The following is a 20,363-nucleotide window of genomic DNA, read 5'->3' on the forward strand; positions in this document are numbered from 1 at the left end:
GCTCAATAATAGCATAGCAGTTGAATATCCCAGTTAAAAGGTGTCACTTTGTTCCTCCTGTAGACTTACAGGCCCAGTCTGAGCAGTTGTATCTCACAATGTGCTTTTCACTGTTGACCAACACTGGAAAAAGCGTGGCATAAAGCCACAGGGAAACTCCACACTGGGCTCACAGCCAAAAGTTTCATTACCATATGTACACACAGTTAGTCACACCCTGATGAGTATTAGCAGTAACTCTATATACATCACATACTTGACTATAGTACATTTCATACTTGACTAAAGTACACACACTCGCATTAATGGCTTTATTTCTATAGTGTTATATTCTAAATAAACAGAGTAAAAACTCACGGACTACTTGTAAAGCTCAAACCAAGTTTATTCACCCACTGGGTCACACAGCTGCATAAGACAAAGACGTTCCCACCAGCACAAGTATTTATACCCCACTTTAGGCGGAGCGGAGTCTCCTCCTTTTCTCTAAACATTAGATATTTGTTGCTAGGCAGGAAGTTAAGTGATATGGGTAATAAACTGTTCCTTCTCCCTTCATGTGACTTGACCTGACCTGACCTCCCTAGCACCCAACATCTCCAATGACATCCTATGTTCTGCTACAGTCGGTACCTGTGGATAATACTTTCCTGTGCTTAGGTTAGGTCACATCGCAAATCCCAAGGCCGATCTACAACCCACCCCTTTGTGACCACCCTCGTTACAGTGTAAACTTTGGGTCCCAACGGTTGATAAGCAGCCACCTTCTGACACTTTCCGTTTACCGTCACTCAGTCCTAATCTTCTGGGAGATGTGTTACGTATTTGCTGGCTGTTATGAATGGGGGAGATATTAGTGGCGTTGGAAGCGTATCCAACCTTACAAAACTCTGAGTCACATGCTTCTTAATCACACTCTTCAGGATGTGATGCTATTATTATAGCAAACTTCCCTCAGATATCTGCCCCAGTCACATTCAATCTAACCCATAACACATTAGTAACTACTGCTACTCAATTAGTCAATTTACAAAAATAGGCCTACTGTACATGCTCAAGTTATTCCTGCTTTGGTCTGAATTCACTTAAAAATTAGCTCAGCAGCTTTAGAAAATAATTTGCATACTTGGTCAGAAATTAACTTTGGGATTTTGAAACACGTAAACTTCCCATGAATTCATGCAGAAGAGCTTTTCCAAGTATACAGATTAGTCATAAGAAAGCATAGACATGAGGTTACCTTGTAGTGAGTGTGACCTGCACCTACCCTCTCAGTGTGGTTATTCCCTATAGTATAAGGACATTGGTGGGAAGACAAAGGGAGTGACCGAATACAAAGCATTGGCAGCTAATAAGGGACTTGGATACAGAAATTCCCCATCTATAAAAATGCTGATTAAGGGAGTTGAAATGTCCTATGTGTGGCCATTCAACAATCCCCCTATCTCCTCCTCAAACCATTGATAGATCTTACTCACACATGACTTACTGCACGTTCTGCAAATGTGTTTGAATGCAAATGAGAATGTGTGACATAACAAAGTCAACGTCTAACCTTTCCTCTCTCCACCTTTTCTGGTGTTAAAACATAACCTGCGTGTGTGAGACAATTTGAATCTTTGTTACATGTTATTCAATATTTTTGTAGAATATATAGAAGGAATTAAAACTAAATTCTCCTAAATGTGGAACGATTAGATCATTTAAATAATGTTGAAGGATGAAACTTAATTACTGTATAACAGAATTACAGGAGTGAAGTTTGCTATAAGGATGAGCGACGATGAGGCCTGGTAGTGGTAAAGACTAAGACGGTTTCCTTTGCACTCCATCTTAGCAGACTCTTTACTGCTCCCTAGTGGTTTCGGACAGGGTTGGGGAGTAATGGATTACATGTAATCAGGTAAATGTAATCTGATTACAAACAACTGTAATCGGTTGGGTTATCAGCAAAAATATTGTAATCAGATTACATATACTTTTGAAAAACTAGATTACTTTTACATTCCAAAAGGATGTTTGCAGAAAAAATACACTGACACCTTTCTTTTTTCTCAATGACATTCAATTCAGCATTAAAAAGACGCGCAAGTTTGTTCCACCTGAGCGAGTCTAACCACAAGTCATAGACCACTATGATGGATCCTTTTTGTCTTCTTCTAATGCCGCTTAAGGGGAAAGTAATTCAAAAGTAACTATCCAAAAGTAACTGACAGTAATCCGATTACGTTACTGAGTTTAGGTAATCCAAAAGTGACGTAACTGATTACAATTTTGGACAGGTAACTAGTAACAAACAGATTACATTTAGAAAGTAACTTACCCAACCCTGGTTTGGAATCACTGAATGTTGATGGCCCTATACAGTGGGACTTTGCAGCTGTAATTTATCTTGTGCCACATGAACACAACCAGTCACAAAGGCTGCATCTACACAGGCAGCCCAATTCTGATATTTTGCCCAGTTATTGGCAAAATAACTGATCTGATTGTTTAAAAGACCAATTAGTGGCAAAATATCAGAAATGGGCTGCCTGTGTAAATGCAGTCTAAGGTGTTGCTGTGGTTTAGAGATGGCCTACATAGATGTTTCTCTGGGGATCCAAGGGAATTCTGGCCTGGTAGGCTGACTTCTGAATTTAGCTGATAGTGTTGTCACCTCATAAACCACAATGGTTACAATAGAGGGAAAATGTGAATGCAAAATGACTCAACTTTCATAATGAACAGTCCCTCTAAAACAAGTAGACCAAACACCAGGAACAATATTGAGTTGCCTTTTTTTGCCCTCAGAACAGCCTCAATTCGTCTGGGAATGGACTTTGCAAGGTGTCGAAAGCGTTCCACAGTGATGTTGGCCCATTTTCACTCCAATGCTTCCCACAGTTGTGTCAAGTTGGCTGGATGTCCTTTGGGTGGTGGATCATTCTTGATGCACACAGGAAACTGTTGAGCGTGAAAAACTCAGCAGTGTTGCAGTTCTTGACACAACCTACTACCATACCCCGTTCAAAGGCACTTACATCTTTTGTCTTTCCCACTCACCCTCTGAATGGCACACATACACAATCCATGTCTCAATGGTCTCAAGGCTTAAATATCCTTCTTTAACCTGTCTCTTCCCCTTCATCTACACTGATTGAAGTGGATTTAACAAGTGACATCAATAAGGGATCATAGCTTTCACGTGGATTCAGCTGGTCAGTCTGTGTCAAGGCCCCGTGTAGCATAGTTGGTAGAGCATGGCGCTTGCAACGGCAGGGTTGTGGGTTCGATTCCCACGGGGGGCCAGTATGAAGAAAAATAAAACGTATGCACTCACTAACTGTAAAGTTGCTCTGGATAAGAACGTCTGCTAAATGACTAAAATGTAAATGAAAGAGCAAGTGTCCTTTATGTTTTGTACAGTGGATTGCGAAAGTATTCACCCCCCTTGGCATTTTTCCTATTTTGTTGCCTTACAACCTGGAATTAAAATTAATGTTTTTGGGGTTTGTATCATTTGATTTACACAACATGCCTACCACTTTGAAGATGCAAAATCTTTTTTATTGTGAAACAAACAAGAAATAACACAAGAAAACAGAAAACGAGCGTGCATAAAAATTCAAGTCAATACTTTGTAGAGCCACCTTTTGCAGCAATTATAGCTGCAAATCTCTTGGGGTATGTCTCTATAAGCTTGGCACATCTAGCCACTGGGATTTTTGCCCATTCTTCAAGGCAAAACTGCTCCAGTTCCTTCAAGTTGGATGGGTTCCGCTGGTGTACAGCAATCTTTATGTCATACCACAGATTCTCAATTGGATTGAGGTCTGGGCTTTGACTAGGCCATTCCAAGACATTTAAATGTTTCCCCTTAAACCACTCGAGTGTTGCTTTAGCAGTATGCTTAGGGTCATTGTCCTGCTGGAAGGTGAACGAACCTCTGTCCCAGTCTCAACTCTCTGGAAGACTGAAACAGGTTTCCCTCAAGAATTTCCCTGTATTTAGCGCCATCCATCATTCCTTCAATTCTGACCAGTTTCCCAGTCCCTGCTGATGAAAGACATCCCCACAGCATGATGCTGCCACCACCATGCTTCACTGTGGGGATGGTGTTCTCGGGGTGATGAGAGGTATTGGGTTTGCGCCAGACATAGCGTTTTCCTTGATGGCCAAAAAGCTCAATTTTAGTCTCATCTGACCAGAGTACCTTCTTCCATATGTTTGGGGAGTCACCCACATGCCTTTTGGCAAACACTAAATGTGTTTGCTTATTTATTTTCTTTAAGCAATGGATTTTTTCTGGCCACTCTGCCATAAAGCCCAGCTCTGTGGAGTGTACGGCTTAAAGTGGACCTATGGACAGATACTCCAATCTCCGCTGTGGAGCTTTGCATCTCCTTCAGGGTCATCTTTGGTCTCTTTGTTGCCTCTCTGATTAATGCCCTCCTTGCCTGGTCCATGAGTTTTGGTGGGCGGCCCTCTCTTGGCAGGTTTGTTGTGGTGCCATATTCTTTCCATTTTTTAATAATGGATTTAATGGTGCTCCGTGGGATGTTCAAAGTTTCTGATATTTTTTTTATAACCCAACCCTGATCATTACTTCTCCACAACTTTGTCCCTGACCTGTTTGGAGAGCTCCTTGGTCTTCATGGTGCCGCTTGCTTAATGGTGCCCCTTGCTTAGTGGTGTTGCAGACTCTGGGGCCTTTCAGAACAGGTGTATCTGTACTGAGATCATTTGACACTTAAATAAAGCCCACCTGTGTGCAATCTAACTAATTATGTGACTTCTGAAGGTAATTGTTTTCACCAGATCTTTTTTAGGGGCTTCATAGCAAAGGGGGTGAATACATATGCACGCACCACTTTTCCGTTTTCAAACAAGTAATTTTTTTCATTTCACTTCACCAATTTGGACTATTTTGTGTATGTCCATTACATGAAATCCAAATAAAAATATATTTAAATTACAGGTTGTAATGCAACAAAATACGAAAAACACCAAGGAGGATGAATACTTTTGCAAGGCACTATATACTTAGTGTATGTCATCTCCTGTTGACTGTTTGATTTCAACCCAGAATAAGTTTACCAAGTAAAACTAGAAATCTATAAACCTCCCCCACTGACCCACTTGTCAGTAATTGACATAATGGAAACACATATGTAGACAATCATAAGGTAATGGAACAAAGCACTCAATTCGCACATCTCGTCGAGTTCAAAGTAGTTGAGAAGCTCTCAAGTCACAATGATCAGGTCATGTCACATGTCCATATTGAAATCTATCGTATACTACACTGTCATTCCATTCACTATCTTTGCAATCAAATAATTAAAGACACTGACCATACAGCAAAGGCATATTCCCTGAATGATTATCCACACATAGTATATTTCACTGTTTAATGCTAAGTTTGCATACTGTTCATTCCCATCGAAGGCTCTGCCAGTGTAACGGCAGGTTTAAAAAAAGGAATGGGCCTATGGGGAAAATGAGTGCCATCATACATTAGATTTACAGTAAGGGTAATTCCAGTCTTTGGCATGCAACATCGCCTATCCTTATAAGGATATGTGGTCCTCTGTAGCTCAATTGGTAGAGCATGGCGCTTGTAACGCCAGGGTAGTGGGTTCGATCCCCGGGACCACCCATACGTAAAAGAGTATGCACGCGTGACTGTAAGTCGCTTTGGATAAAAGCGTCTGCTAAATGGCATATTATATTATACTAACCTGTGGACAGGTAATTGTTGAGAACTCCTTCTTTGTTGCTAGGTTACTACACCCATGGGAGTCCCCAAACTAACAGGGACTCCCCGCCCTACAAGTGTCTTAACCACACACCATTTGGTAACGGAAACAGTTACAGTGGTGCTGAAGGACTCAAAAGCGAAAGCCACAAAAAAACACTGTTTACTGAAGAGCCAAGCAGCTTCTTTTTCAGTAATATCATTGTGTACCATATAAGGGAATTAATAGACAAGTGTGTATGTGGTCTTTGTTACGTTTAAGTGAGTTAAGGGGTGTGTGGTGTAAATAAGGCGAAGTCCATCTTGCCTTATTGTCCTTGTAATCTCCCAAAAAGCAAAAACCGACAGTAGGACATTACACAGCAGTGTTATATTCAAAATCTAATGAGAAAACGTAAGCTTATTTGTTTAAGACTCAATTATTGTAGGCTATTGCCTACAGATCCTTGCAACATGGGGCCGTGCATTATCATGCTGAAACATGAGGTGATGGCAGCGGATGAATGGCACGACAATGGGCCTCAGGATCTCGTCATGGTATCTCTGTGCATTCAAATTGCCATCGATAAAATGCAATTGTGTTCGTTGTCTGTAGCTTATGCCAGCCTATACCATAACCCCACAGCCACCATGGGGCACTCTGTTCACATCATCAAACCGCTCTCCCACACAACGCCATACACGCTGTCTGCCATCTGCCAGGTACAGTTGAAACTGGGATTCATCTGCGAAGAGCACACTTCTCCAGCGTGCCAGGGGCCATCGAAGGTGAGCATTTGCCGACTGAAGTCGGTTACGACGCCAAATTGCGGTCAGGTCAAGACCCTGGTGAGGACGACGAGCAGATGAGCTTCCCTGAGACAGTTTCTGACAGTTTGTGCAGAAATTATTCTATTGTGCAAACCCACAGTTTAATCAGCTGTCCGGGTGGCTGGTCTCAGACGATCCCTCAGGTGAAGAAGCCGGATGTGGAGGTCCAGAGCTGGAATGCTTACGCATGGTCTGCGGTTGTGAAGACGGTTGGACATACTGACAAATTCTCTAAAACGACATTGAAGGCGGCTTATGGTAGAGAAACGAACATTCAATTCTCTGGCAACAGCTCTGGTGGACATTCCTGCAGTCAGCATGCCAATTGCACGCTCCCTCAAAACTTAGTCATCTGGGGCATTGTGTTGTGTGACAAAACTGCACATTTTAGTGGCCTTTTATTGTCCCCAGCACAAGGTGCACCTGTGTAATGCTGTTTAATCAGCTGTGTAATGCTGTTTAATCAGCTTTTTGATATGCCTCACCTGTCAGGTGGAAGGATTATTTTGGCAAAGGAGAAATGCTGACTAAAAGGGATGTAAACAATTTTTGCACAAAATGAGAGAAATAAGCTTTTTGTGCATATGGAACATTTCTGGGATCTTTTATTTCAGCTCATGAAACATGGGACCAACACTTTACATGTTGCATTCATATTTTTGTTCAGTGTATATTTGTGTGCTCATGAACGAGTATTACAACTCCGCCTGGAAAACGCCCTCCACCTTATGGTAACAATAACACCCTCATTTGCTGTATGATTTGGAGATTTTGGAACTGGTCCCTGGCAGTCTCTAAAAGAAAGTGCAATGTGATCACATTTCTGTAGAGGTGTGGGCAGAATGTTTTAATCTTTTGAAGTTACTTTTTCAAACCAAATGTATGTCGCCTATAGCGAGTGTCAAACACTGTCCGCATTTTCTGCAATATTGATTGTCTATTCAAACAATTTTAAAGTAAATGCTATAGCCCACATTTCTATGCAAAATATGAATTATTGTTCGTTTGTTTATCAACCTGAGTGTGTTTCTATCTCCTGCGTTAGTATAGACTCTGAGATTAAATAGGCTATGATGTCGCTCTCCTATCTTACAACAATACCGTCAAATATTTTAAATAGGGCCAACTGGTCTATTTCCTTTGGAGCAGGCTTGGCCATTGAATGAGTGATAGATAAATGGCAGCCTAATATTTGGGTCGTTCCACCAATTCGGTGCCTTTTGATTTCACCTAATTTTAACATTGTCATAAAGAGCACGTTCAACTTAATAAAAACATGACTATACTAAGTGCCAAATAAAGTAACACGGTTGACGATTTCTTCTTAAATCAGCCATAAATCCCCTTGTGACAGGGGAAATGGAAGCTTGTTGAGTGCAACAAGGAGTGGCAATTGAATGCAAGCTTCACAAAACCTTTGTGTGCTCGACCCGCTGTTTTCCAGCACAAAATGGCCAAACCAGCTCACCCGCTTTTACACTCTGATTTGACTAATTGATGTTCAACGTTTCTTTTGCAAAAAATATTTTTAAGGAATAGTTTCATCATATTAAAAAGCAAGTACAGTTAACCTTTACGGGATCGGTGTCCCGTATATGGGACGGTTGAGCTAACATGCGCTAATGTGATTAGCATGACTGTTGTAAGTAACAGCAAACTTTCCAGGACATAGACATGTCTTATATGGGCAGAAAGCTTAAATTCTTGTTAATCTAACCGCACTGTCCAATTTACAGTAGCTATTAGAGTGAAAAAATACCATGCTATTGTTTGAGGAATGCACAACAAAAAACTTATCACGGCAACTGGTTTGATACATTCACCTCTGAAGGTAAATGATGTACTTACGTTCAGTAATCTTGCTCTGATTTGTCATCCTAAGGGTCTCAGAGATCAAATGTAGCATAGTTTTGTTTGATAAAATAAATTTTTATTTCAAATGTAGGAACTGGGTTCTACAGTTTGGACCCCTGCCGTCTCTGGCTCCACACCCACCCCGCCCGGCCATCTAGATGTGTGAAAGTTAGTGTATAAGCTAATGATCCATCATGTATGCCATTCCTGGGAGTGTGTAAACTCATAAAAATGATATGGTAATACAAAATGTATGTTCGAAATGTGTCTTCTGCATATGGTCTGAGCTGTACGTGCGATACGCACACTTTCCCGTGAATTTCCAAATGTATCAATACCAACCTTTGCAGGAAAACTGCAACATGCAAGGTTTAGAGTACTTTTTGGTGCACACGGACCTTTGATAAATGACGCTCCTGGCTGTTTTCTATTGTTCTTAAATTATGATACTGAAAAACTGGTAAACACTTCCATCTAGAGGATAAACTGGAGTATGACAGTCTAGATTAGGAATCAAGCGCGCAGTACTGTGCAACTAACCACAACACTAACTTTAAGAAATTGTCAATCAAAACAGATTAAGAAATGTGAATATTTTATTCCTTAGACAAATGATATAGCACTGACCAAGGAAAGCCTCACTATCAAACAGAGGAATGGGGAATATTTAAATGGTAACAACCCAGATGGAGATAGGTCCAAATCAGCTGCTGAAAAATAGAACCTGAATAAATAAGTGTCTTTAAATGGGACCAAGTAACCACCAAGTGTCCCCAAGTGTCACCGTCAACAGGAAGTGACCTCAGTGCTCCTAAGGAAATGGCCCTTACTTCTTCTCCACCAGCTGTGGTTCAGAGAGTTTCTGGACGACCAGCTCCTTCACCAGGTTCTCCACACAGCGCTTGAACAGAGGCTCCGGCTCCTGGGACACAAAAGAATAGAGTCCAGTCAGAGAGAGTATGGGTCAGAGCAGATACAATAAAAAAAATCTGTCCATATCGACCGTGCATGTTTACTCTGGCAGGGTGATAACTGAGTGACACCATATGTTCCATGTGACTGAAACGATGCAGTTACCTTGTGCTCCAGTTGTCTCTGTTTCTCCACGGCCTCATCCACACTCAGGCCAACCCACTCAGCCTCCTCTGCAGGGATTTCAAACTGCTGCTGGGGGCAAGGGAAGAAGAGCGAGGACAGAAGGAGAGGGAGAGAGATAATGTAATGAGATCTTTTAACTATCTACAAAATTTGTGCAGCACTTTCACTGACTTTATGAACTGCTGCATCATCTCCTATAGCAACATGATGAAAGCTCAAGACAAAAGTGTGTTGGTACCTCAAACACGTCATGGCCCAAAACATAACGAACCCACCTTGTACTTGGTGTAGATCTTCTCCCTCTTGGCAGGGTCCTCTGGGTAGAGCTGGGTGTCTTTAAAGGCCAGCCTCAAGAGCATGGCCCGCCTCAGGTCCATTCCTAGCTTGGAGTTCAGGTCCTCCTTTGGTGTCTGGAAGAGAATCAATCAAGTCATTGGATGATGAAACCCATGTTAAGTGTCATCTTCTCAAAACACTGCACGTTGGAGAATTTACATATATTCACACACTATAGCTAAAGATGATAACATGCAGCCTCCTCTCTCACCCTCAGGATGTAGAAGTCCAAGCCGTAGGCGGCATCGATGAGGTCTAGGGTGCGAGCCGTGACGGTGATGGTGAACTTGTGGTTGAGGATCTCGCTGTACAGCTCTCTGGTGAACAGTTGTGGCTTCCAGACTCTTTCCAGCCTGTTGGATAGCTGAAGAGAGAGACAATGTTAGGATACATGCTCAGATATAGAATAAAGTGTGTCTGTGAATACAGGGAACAAAAAAAATATGCTCATGATGTTCATTAATGCCCTACATAGTACTCACTTTATCATTGTTGGCATATCTGAAGCCTGATATCCATCCCTCGCCTCCCCATAGACCGTCCTGGGACTCTGGTGGGTAGTAGATGGGGATGGGGACGTCTTGTACCCGCTCCTTGTGCCCTGTTTTAGGGTTGGCCCTGTACTTGACTCCCAGGGCCTTCCAGTGGACCGGGGTGGGCTGCGTGGTCTCCTCCAGAGAGCGGAGGTAGTGTTTGGGGAGGCGGGCATAGATCCCCTGCTTCAGTTTTAGGGCTTCCCAGATCTTTGGGGGGTACTTGTGGAGAGGCATGGTCACTGGGCTGGTGTTGACACACGCCTAGCTGGGGAAACATAAAAATAACATAGGGCAAAGAACAGTCATATTTACAGTTCCTTTATTCCTTCATTAAAGGAATCTCGAAGCATTTAAATGTGCTTGTGTTAAACTCATTGTTAGACAACAGCAAGGTAAGGTAAAATAGCTATATCAATATGAATATTGAAAAGTCTGTATAGCTAGCTAGCTATGTTGCTGCTGGGTTGTCTGGCAGTCAACCGCGAACAATACCGCACGTTGGGATCACTAAACTAGCTAGCTGGATAAGACAGCAATGAAGCTGTTTATAATATAATTCCAAAATTGTTGACAAATACTAGTTTCTACACAGCTGAAACAGCAATTTACCTTTGAATTGGATAAGCGACAAATTACACCATAAGATGCAGCTTATCTCTCTCCACGTTACTTCATAATCAAGGACATGCACACATTTCCGTAAAAGATGGTGCAACCCACTCCAACAAGAAGATTGATTGGTTAAAAAAAAGACGCTGAAGTGGTGATTGGTTTATCGGGCTTGCCAGTCATTATGTACATCCGGTCTGGTTCGTTGAAGGATGCGTAACATTTGGGCCGCGGCGCGCGCAGCACCTGATTTTTGAGTGACCGGGCATCTCATTTTAGTCATTTAGCAGAAGCAATTAGGGTTAAGTGCCTTGCTCAAGGGTGGCCTTTCAGTAACTGGCCGAATGCTCTAACAACTGGGCTACCTTTCATCATCAATACCCAAAGGTATCAGAAAGCATGACCATGTTGAAATAAAATACAAGAGCAGACGGCTAGCTTCAACAAAGGTAGTTATTTACTTCGAAGAGCATTATTCCAAATGTTTTGTTGTGTAGTATATCTATTAGCGAACTATTATGATTATTGTAAGGAATCAAAGTCCATTCATTTTAAATTCTTGAAATTACGCCCGAAAGGTGGAATTGAACCACTCTGCCGCTAAGCAGCTACAGGTTTGAAGCCTGCACCCCGGACCACCGAGGCTCATCCGGGCATTCTACAGAGAGTATCCAGTGAGAAGTTATACCTGACAGTGTGCATAAGTGTTTCAGTCTCGGTGACCAGATTTAGTGGTGAAAGCAACCATACTATTTAGTATAAGGAATGTAACCATTTGCTCCAATGAAAATAGCAAGCTTTTTAGTGACTCTATAATGAAAGAAACACAGATATTAAACGAAGTTTGTTGTTAAGGGAGGGCTTTTCGAAATAATGCAAAAACCTAAGATTTGGTTGGCTGGTTGATAACAAAAGGGGTGGAGTTTTTACAGCGTGCATCCAGAGTCACCGTCAAATAATGTTGCAGGACTTTGGTTTTCTCATTTGTGGGTTCATTCATTTCAGACATGTTTTGCGCACAAAGGAAGCAGAATGTCTTTGGTGAAAATTATTTTATTCCAGCACTTTTGGTGAAGATAGACACACAACTGTATAAAAGCAATCCATATGATATATCAGAATCATGCATGTACATTAATATATACTAAAACAGGGGTTCCCAAACTGTTTTGGCCCGCCACGACCCCATTTTGATATCTGAAAATTCTTAACCAATGTTTACTCTTTTATTTGGGGCTATGGCACTCAATTGAAAAACATTTTAACAGTATTGAAAAACATTTTAACAGTATTTCTGATTGTCTTCTCAACTCACCATCACATACTTTTAATGTGGCTATGACAGACAATTGCAATTTAGTCTGACATAATGTCTCTTATCTCACCACCACTAATGAGATGGGTGTGCTTGATGCATGTCCCGTTGGAGCATCTTATGCCGCGTTCAAAACTACTGGGAATTCGGAACTGGGAATTCGGAAATCTCTGACTTCCAACTCCAGCCCATTCAAAACAACTGGGAACTTGGGGAAAAACGAGCTCCGACTGGGAAAAATCGTTTTGAACGTCATCCAACTCTGAATTCCAACTTGGAAAGTCGGAGCTCTAGAAAGAGGCCCGACTTCCCAAGTTGGAATTCAGAGTTGGATGACGTTCAAACTGATTCAAAACATATTTTCCTAGTCGGAGCTCATTCTTTTCAGAGTTCCCAGTTGTCTTGAACTCACTGAAGTCTGTTCCCAGTTCCAACTTCCAGTTGTTTTGAACGCAGCAGAAGTCAAGCTGGATTGACAGCATGGACAATGTATTCCAATTTTTATGGCCCATGGTGTTGAATGTTGATCCTTTTAAGCTTGGAAAAGAGACACTTAAACCCAGACTTGGACCACACACCCACTCCACTGAATAGCAGGCTAGTGATTGCTTTACAACACTTGCAGTTAGCCACTGATTCCTTCCAAACCACTCATTGTTGAATTTGAGATTTCCAACTTATTGTGTAATGTTTTATCTATAAAATTATTATACAGTGAGGGGAAAAAAGTATTTGATCCCCTGCTGATTTTGTACGTTTGCCCACTGACAAAGAAATGATCAGTCTATCATTTCAATGGTAGGTTTATTTGAACAGTGAGAGACAGAATAACAACAACAAAATCCAGAAACGCATGTCAAAAATGTTATAAATTGATTTGCATTTTAATGTGGGAGATAAGAATTTGACCCCCTCTCAATCAGAAAGATTTCTGGCTCCCAGGTGTCTTTTAAACAGGTAACGAGCTGAGATTTGGAGCACAAGAGTGCTCCAAATCTCAGCTCGTTACCTGTTTAAAAGACACCTGTCCACAGAAGCAATCAATCAATCAGATTCCAATCTCTCCACCATGGCCAAGACCAAAGAGCTCTCCAAGGATGTCAGGGACAAGATTGTAGACCAACACAAGGCTGGAATGGGTTACAAGACCATCGCCAAGCAGCTTGGTGAGAAGGTGACAACAGTTGGTGCGATTATTCGCAAATGGAAGAAACACAAAAGACTGTCAATCTCCCTCGGACTGGGGCTCCATGCAAGATCTCACCTCGTGGAGTTGCAATGATCATGAGAACGGTGAGGAATCAGCCCAGAACTACATGGGAGGATCTTGTCAATGATCTCAAGGCAGCTGGGACCATAGTCACCAAGAAAGTCACCAATTGACAACACACTACGCCATGAAGGACTGAAATCCTGCAGCGCCCGCAAGGTCCCCCTGCTCAAGAAAGCACATATACATGCCCGTCTGAAGTTTGCCAATGAACATCTGAATGATTCAGAGGAGAACTGGGTGAAAGTGTTGTGGTCAGATGAGACCAAAATCGAGCTCTTTGGCATCAACTCAACATGTTCGGAGGAGGAGGAATGCTGCCTATGACCCCAAGAACACCATCCCCACCGTCAAAAATGGAGGTGGAAACTTTATGCTTTGGGGGTGTTTTTCTGCTAAAGGGACAGGACAACTTCACCGCATCAAAGGGACGATGGATGGGGCCATGTACCGTCAAATCTTGGGTGAGAACCTCCTTCCCTCAGCCAGGGCATTGAAAATGGGTCGTGGATGCTGGCATTAAGATTGCACTGAATGAGTTGTACAAGGCCATTAATCAACAGGAAAACGCTCATCCAGATGCAGCGCTCCTAGTGGCCGGGGACTTTAATGCAGGGAAACTTAAATCCGTTCTACCTAATTTCTACCAGCATGTCAAATGTGCAACCAGAGGGAAAAAAACTCTAGACCACCTTTACTCCACACACAGAGACGCATACAAAGCTCTCCCTCGCCCTCCATTTGGCAAATCTGACCATAACTCTATCCTCCTGATTCCTGCTTATAAGCAAAAACTGAAGCAGGAAGCACCAGTGATTCGGTTAATAAAAAGTGGTCAGATGACGCAGATGCCAAGCTACAGGACTGTTTTGCTAGCACAGACTGGAACATGTTCCGGGATTCTTCAGACAGCATTGAGGAGTACACCACATCAGTCACTGGCTTCATCAATAAGTGCATCGATGATGTCGTCCCCACAGTGACCGTACGTACATACCCCAACCAGAAGCCATGGATTACAGGCAACATCCGCACTGAGCTAAAGGGTAGAGCTGCCGCTTTCAAGGAACGGGACTCTAACCCGAAGCTTATAAGAAATCCCGCTATGACCTCCGACGAACCATCAAACAGGCAAAGAGTCAATACAGGTCTAAGATTGAATCATACTACACTGGCTCTGACGCTCGTCGGATGTGGCAGGGCTTGAAAAACTATTACAGACTACAAAGGGAAGCACAGCCGCAGCTGCCCAGTGACACAAGCCTACCAGACGAGCTAAACCACTTCTATGCTCGCTTGAGGCAAGCAACACTGAAGCATGCATGAGAGCACCAGCTGTTCCGGACGACTATGTGATCACGCTCTCCGTAGCCGATGTGAGTAAGACTTTTAAGCAAGTCAACATTCACAAGGCCGCTGGGCCAGACGGATTACCAGGGCGTGTACTCCGAGCATGTGCTGACCAACTGGCAAGTGTCTTCACTGACATTTTCAACATGTCCCTGACCGAGTCTGTAATACCAACATGTTTCAAGCAGACCACCATAGTCCCCGTGCCCAAGAACTCTAAGATAACCTGCCTAAATGACTACCGACCCGTGGCACTGACGTCTGTAGCCATGAAGTGCTTTGAAAGACTGGTCATGGCTCACATCAACAGTATAATCCCAGAAACCCTAGACCCACTCCAATTTGCATACCGCCCCAACAGATCCACAGATGATGCAATCTCTATCGCACTCCACACTGCCCTTTCCCACCTGGACAAGAGGAACACCTACGTGAGAATGCTATTCATTGACTACAGCTCAGCATTCAACACCATAGTGCCCTCTAAGCTCATCACTAAGCTAAGGATCCTGGGACTAAACACCTCCCTCTGCAACTGGATCCTGGACTTCCTGACGGGCCGCCCCCAGGTGGTAAGGGTAGGTAACAACACATCTGCCACACTGATCCTCAACACGGGGGCCCCTCAGGGGTGCGTGCTCAGTCCCCTCCTGTACTCTCTGTTCACCCATGACTGCATGGCCAGGCACGACTCCAACACCATCATTAAGTTTGCCGACGACACAACAGTGGTAGGCCTGATCACCGACAACGATGAGACAGCCTATAGGGAGGAGGTCAGAGATCTGGCCGTGTGGTGCCAGGACAACAACCTCTCCCTCAACGTGACCAAGACAAAGGAGATGATTGTGGACTACAGGAAAAAAAAAGAGGACTGAGCACGCCCCATTCTCATCGACGGGGCTGTAGTGGAACAGGTTGAGAGCTTCAAGTTCCTTGGTGTCCACATCACCAACGAACTATCATGGTCCAAGCACACCAAGACAGTCGTGAAGAGGGCACGACAAAGCCTATTCCCCCTCAGGAGACTAAAAAGATTTGGCATGGGTCCTCAGATCCTCAAAAAAATTCTACAGCTGCACCATCGAGAGCATCCTGACTGGTTGCATCACCGCCTGGTATGGCAACTGCTTGGCCTCTGACCGCAAGGCACTACAGAGGGTAGTGCGTACGGCCCAGTACATCACTGGGGCAAAGCTCCCTGCCATCCAAGACCTCTATACCAGGCGGTGTCAGAGGAAGGCCCTCAAAATTGTCAAAGACTCCAGCCACCCTAGTCATAGACTGTTCTCTCTGCTACCGCACGGCAAGCGGTACCGGAGTGCCAAGTCTAGGTCCAAAAGACTTCTCAACAGCTTCTACCCACAAGCCATAAGACTCCTGAACAGCTAATCATGGCTACCCGGACTATTTGCACTGCCCCCCCACCCCATCCTTTTACGCTGCTGCTACTCTGTTAAGTATTTATGCATAGTCACTTTAACTCTACCCACATGTACATATTACCTCAACTACCTCAACTAGCCGGTGCCCCCGCACATTGACTCTGCACCGTTACCCCCCTGTATATATAGCCTCCCTACTGTCACTTTATTTTACTTCTGCTCTTTGTTTTTCTCAACACTTTTTTTTGTTGTTGTTTTATTCTTACTTTTTTTGTTTAAAATAAACGCACTGTTGGTTAAGGGCTGTAAGTAAGCATTTCACTGTAATGTCTGCACTTGTTGTATTCGGCACATGTGACCAATAAAATTTGATTTGATTTGATTTGATTTGGGATGGGTATTCCAGCATGACAATGACCCAAAACACACGGCCAAGGCAACAAAGGAGTGGCTCAAGAAGAAGCACATTAAGGTCCTGGAGTGGCCTAGCCAGTCTCCAGACCTTAATCCCATAGAAAATCTGTGGAGGGAGCTGAAGGTTCGAGTTGCCAAACGTCAGGCTCGAAACCTTAATGACTTGGAGAAGATCTGCAAAGAGGAGTGGGACAAAATCCCTCCTGAGATGTGTGCAAACCTGGTGGCCAACTACAAGAAACGTCTGACCTCTGTGATTGCCAACAAGGGTTTTGCCACCAAGTACTAAGTCATGTTTTGCAGAGGGGTCAAATACTTATTTCCCTCATTAAAATGCAAATCAATTTATAACATTTTTGACATGCGTTTTTCTGGATTTTTTTGTTGTTATTCTGTCTCTCACTGTTCAAATAAACCTACCATTAAATTTATAGACGGATCATTTCTTTGTCAGTGGGCAAACGTACAAAATCAGCAGGGGATCAAATACTTTTTTCCCTCCCTGTAAATATATATATATATTTTTTAGCTTAACAGGTGGGGCTCTGCCCACCTGCCCTGAATGACGGGTCGCCACTGTGCTCTGACCCGATATCTCCACATTGTTTTGTGGACAAGCGTGCGCGCAGTGGATGTTGTTTGATGTCGTTTACCATCGAAGTTACCTGCTGCGGTATATCTCAGAGTATTGTAGAAATACTTCTCAAAGATATCGCTCAGACAACGGAGCTTGTGAATTCAGTATAGACTTTATTACAAAGTAACAAGCCGAGCTGATCCATGGAGCAACTGCCCATCCTGACTCGGAGCTCTCCTTTTATACAGTTTCATTCTTACACAACATACATAGTCACTCCTCTTTATGTAAATGATTGACATCTTTCAGTTCCACCCCACTATTTTTTGCGAAGTCTATGTGGTTTCTCTCTAGGCAGGGTTTCCCCTCCCCTTGGACTCTTAATACAGTTATATTGATGGCGTGATACTAGCAGTATCATAACATTTTTCTTCAAGATGATTAGATTACAGGGTGTGCTGACTGTCATTACTATCCAGGCACGAATCTGGATTACAAAATGTCCATCATGCTTTATTCTGTTTTTCCCTTCTCTTATACAAAAAGGTATGGTTACAGGTTTCCCTTAATCCCATAATGATTCTGTTATTCCATCTCAACATTTCATCATATACGTACTGGAAAATTACCCATACGAGTTCTGTGCTCAGCTCTTTTGCCGCCAGTTGCTCTTGGTGTATCATACGTCCATATGGCAGAGGGAGACACATTTATAACTAGAGTGCAGAAACCTGCCCATAGATGGAGCCCCATCTGTGCAAAAGCCCACCATATAGTAAAATCACTGTGGAAGCCAAGCCAGAAAAAAATTCCATATTACAACATATGTGTTGTGATAATTGCATTGTTTGCTTTATAACCTGTTAGTTCATATGCCTTGCGACCGTGATATATGCCCAAGGCCGAGACAATAAGAAGACACAGTGGAGCTCAGTTGTTAGAGCATGGCGTTTGCAATGCCAGGGTTGTGGGTTCGATTCCCACGGGGGGGCAGTATGAAAAATGTATGCACTCACTAACTGTAAGTCGCTCTGGATAAGAGCATCTGCTAAATGACTCAAATGTAAAAATAAATTCAACCACACCTTTGTTTCATCACAAAACTAGAGAGCAACCTCTGTCTGGTGAAATCCACAAAGCATATTGCATGTAACAAACAGTTACATGACCTATAGCATTGTCAAGAAACTATTGATTTAGAACCATGGAGAGTTACTGCAAAGAAAACATTTTGAACGTCATCCCCCCCTCCCTCTTTATTTAACCAGGTAAGCCAGTTGAGAACATGTTCTCATTTACAACTGCGACCTGGCCAAGATAAAGCAAAGCAGTGCAATAAAAACAACAACACAGAGTTACATATGGGGTAAAACAAAACAATGTCAAAAATACAACAGAAAATATATATACAGTGTGTGCAAATGTAGCAAGTTATGGAGGTAAGACAATAAATAGGCCATAGTGCAAAATAATTACAATTAGTATTAACACTGGAATGATAGATGTGCAAGAGATGATGTGCAAATAGAGATACTGGGGTGCAAATGAGCAAAATAAATAACAATATGGGGATGAGGTAGTTGGGTGGGCTAATTTCAGATGGGCTGTGTACAGGTGCAGTGATCGGTAAGGTGCTCTGACAACTGATGCTTAAAGTTAGTGAGGGAGATAAGAGTCTCCAGCTTCAGAGATTTTTGCAGTTCGTTCCAGTCATTGGCAGCAGAGAACTGGAAGGAATGGCGGCCAAAGGAGGTGTTGGCTTTGGGGATGACCAGTGAAATATACCTGCTGGAGCGCATACTACGGGTGGGTGTTGCTATGGTGACCAATTAGCTAAGATAAGGCAGGGATTTGCCTAGCAGTGATTTATAGATGGCCTGGAGCCAGTGGGTTTGGCGCCGAATATGTAGTGAGGACCAGCCAACAAGAGCGTACAGGTCACAGTGGTGGGTAGTATATGGGGCTTTGGTGACAAAACGGATGGCACTGTGATAGACTACATCCAATTTGCTGAGTAGAGTGTTGGAGGCTATTTTGTAAATGACATCGCCGAAGTCAAGGATCGGTAGGATAGTCAGTTTTACGAGGGCATGTTTGGCAGCATGAGTGAAGGAGGCTTTGTTGCGAAATAGGAAGCCAATTCTAGATTTAACTTAGGATTGGAGATGCTTAATGTGAGTCTGGAAGGAGAGTTTACAGTCTAACTAGACACCTAGGTATTTGTAGTTGTCCACATAGTCTAGGTCAGACCCGTCGAGAGTAGTGATTCTAGTCGGGTGGGAGGGTGCCAGCAGCGTTCGATTGAAGAGCATGCATTTAGTTTTACTAGTGTTTAAGAGCAGTTGGAGGCTACAGAAGGAGTGTTGTATGGCATTGAAGCTCATTTGGAGGTTTGTTAAAACAGTGTCCAATGAAGGGCCAGATGTATACAAAATGGTGTCGTCTGCGTAGAGGTGGATCTGAGAGTCACCAGCAGCAAGAGCGACATCATTGATATACACGGAGAAAAGAGTCGGCCCAAGAATTGAACCCTATGGCACCCCCATAGAGACTGCCATAGGTCCAGACAACAGGCCCTCCGATTTGACACATTGAACTCTATCTGAGAAGTAGATTTCAACATTATGAAATCACCTATGCTTAGTGTAATACAGTGACAACTAAAAGATACCAAAAACAATTTAGTCCAATCAACGTAAACAAAATATGATGTGGCTGTCCATGGTTCTGATTTGTGTGTGTGTGTATATTCATGCAAGTAGAAAAAACATGTTGACTCACCGTACTTGTAGAGCAAAGCCAATGGCATCCTCCTCTCTTTCATGTTGATGAAACAGTCTATGACTCTGTCATACAGTACAAGCTTTTATTTGTTGTTGTCCTAGGCTACCTGGCTAAAATGTTTGCTCGCTAGCCTAACTTAGCCAGTTAACATTAGCCTTCTACATATAGCTACATACATATTGAACTTCCATCCTCTCAGTCCAGGGGCACAATGTATTTTAAGATTGAATAATATAATCATTGGCCAGTACAGAGAATTAATTAAAAGCACAAGTCCAAATCCCT

General features: G+C 42.9%; 1 protein-coding gene and 1 non-coding gene across 3 annotated transcripts; both read right to left on the reverse strand.

The window, feature by feature from the left end:
- Positions 1–8,982: 8,982 nt before the first annotated feature.
- On the reverse strand, positions 8,983–11,076 carry mrpl28 (mitochondrial ribosomal protein L28). Of its 2 annotated transcripts, none has more exons than XM_041877000.1 (6): positions 10,984–11,076; positions 10,321–10,639; positions 10,050–10,202; positions 9,778–9,912; positions 9,482–9,568; positions 8,983–9,326 (listed from the first exon to the last, which is right to left on the reverse strand). In XM_041877000.1, exons 2-6 carry the CDS (start codon positions 10,606–10,608, stop codon positions 9,231–9,233), a joined length of 759 nt encoding a protein of 252 aa, XP_041732934.1. In that variant the 5' UTR covers positions 10,609–10,639; positions 10,984–11,076; the 3' UTR covers positions 8,983–9,230. The 2 variants fall into 2 exon arrangements, with proteins under 2 accessions (XP_041732934.1, XP_041732933.1); XM_041876999.1 differs by having other exon boundaries at positions 9,482–9,571.
- Positions 11,077–11,551: 475 nt separating this feature from the next.
- trnastop-uca lies at positions 11,552–11,638 on the reverse strand. The gene has a single exon. It is a non-coding gene; the product is annotated as a tRNA-Sec (tRNA).
- Between the last annotated feature and the right edge of the window lie 8,725 nt (positions 11,639–20,363).

The sequence above is a fragment of the Coregonus clupeaformis genome, chromosome 5, assembly GCF_020615455.1.
Source record: "Coregonus clupeaformis isolate EN_2021a chromosome 5, ASM2061545v1, whole genome shotgun sequence".
NCBI lineage: Eukaryota > Metazoa > Chordata > Actinopteri > Salmoniformes > Salmonidae > Coregonus > Coregonus clupeaformis.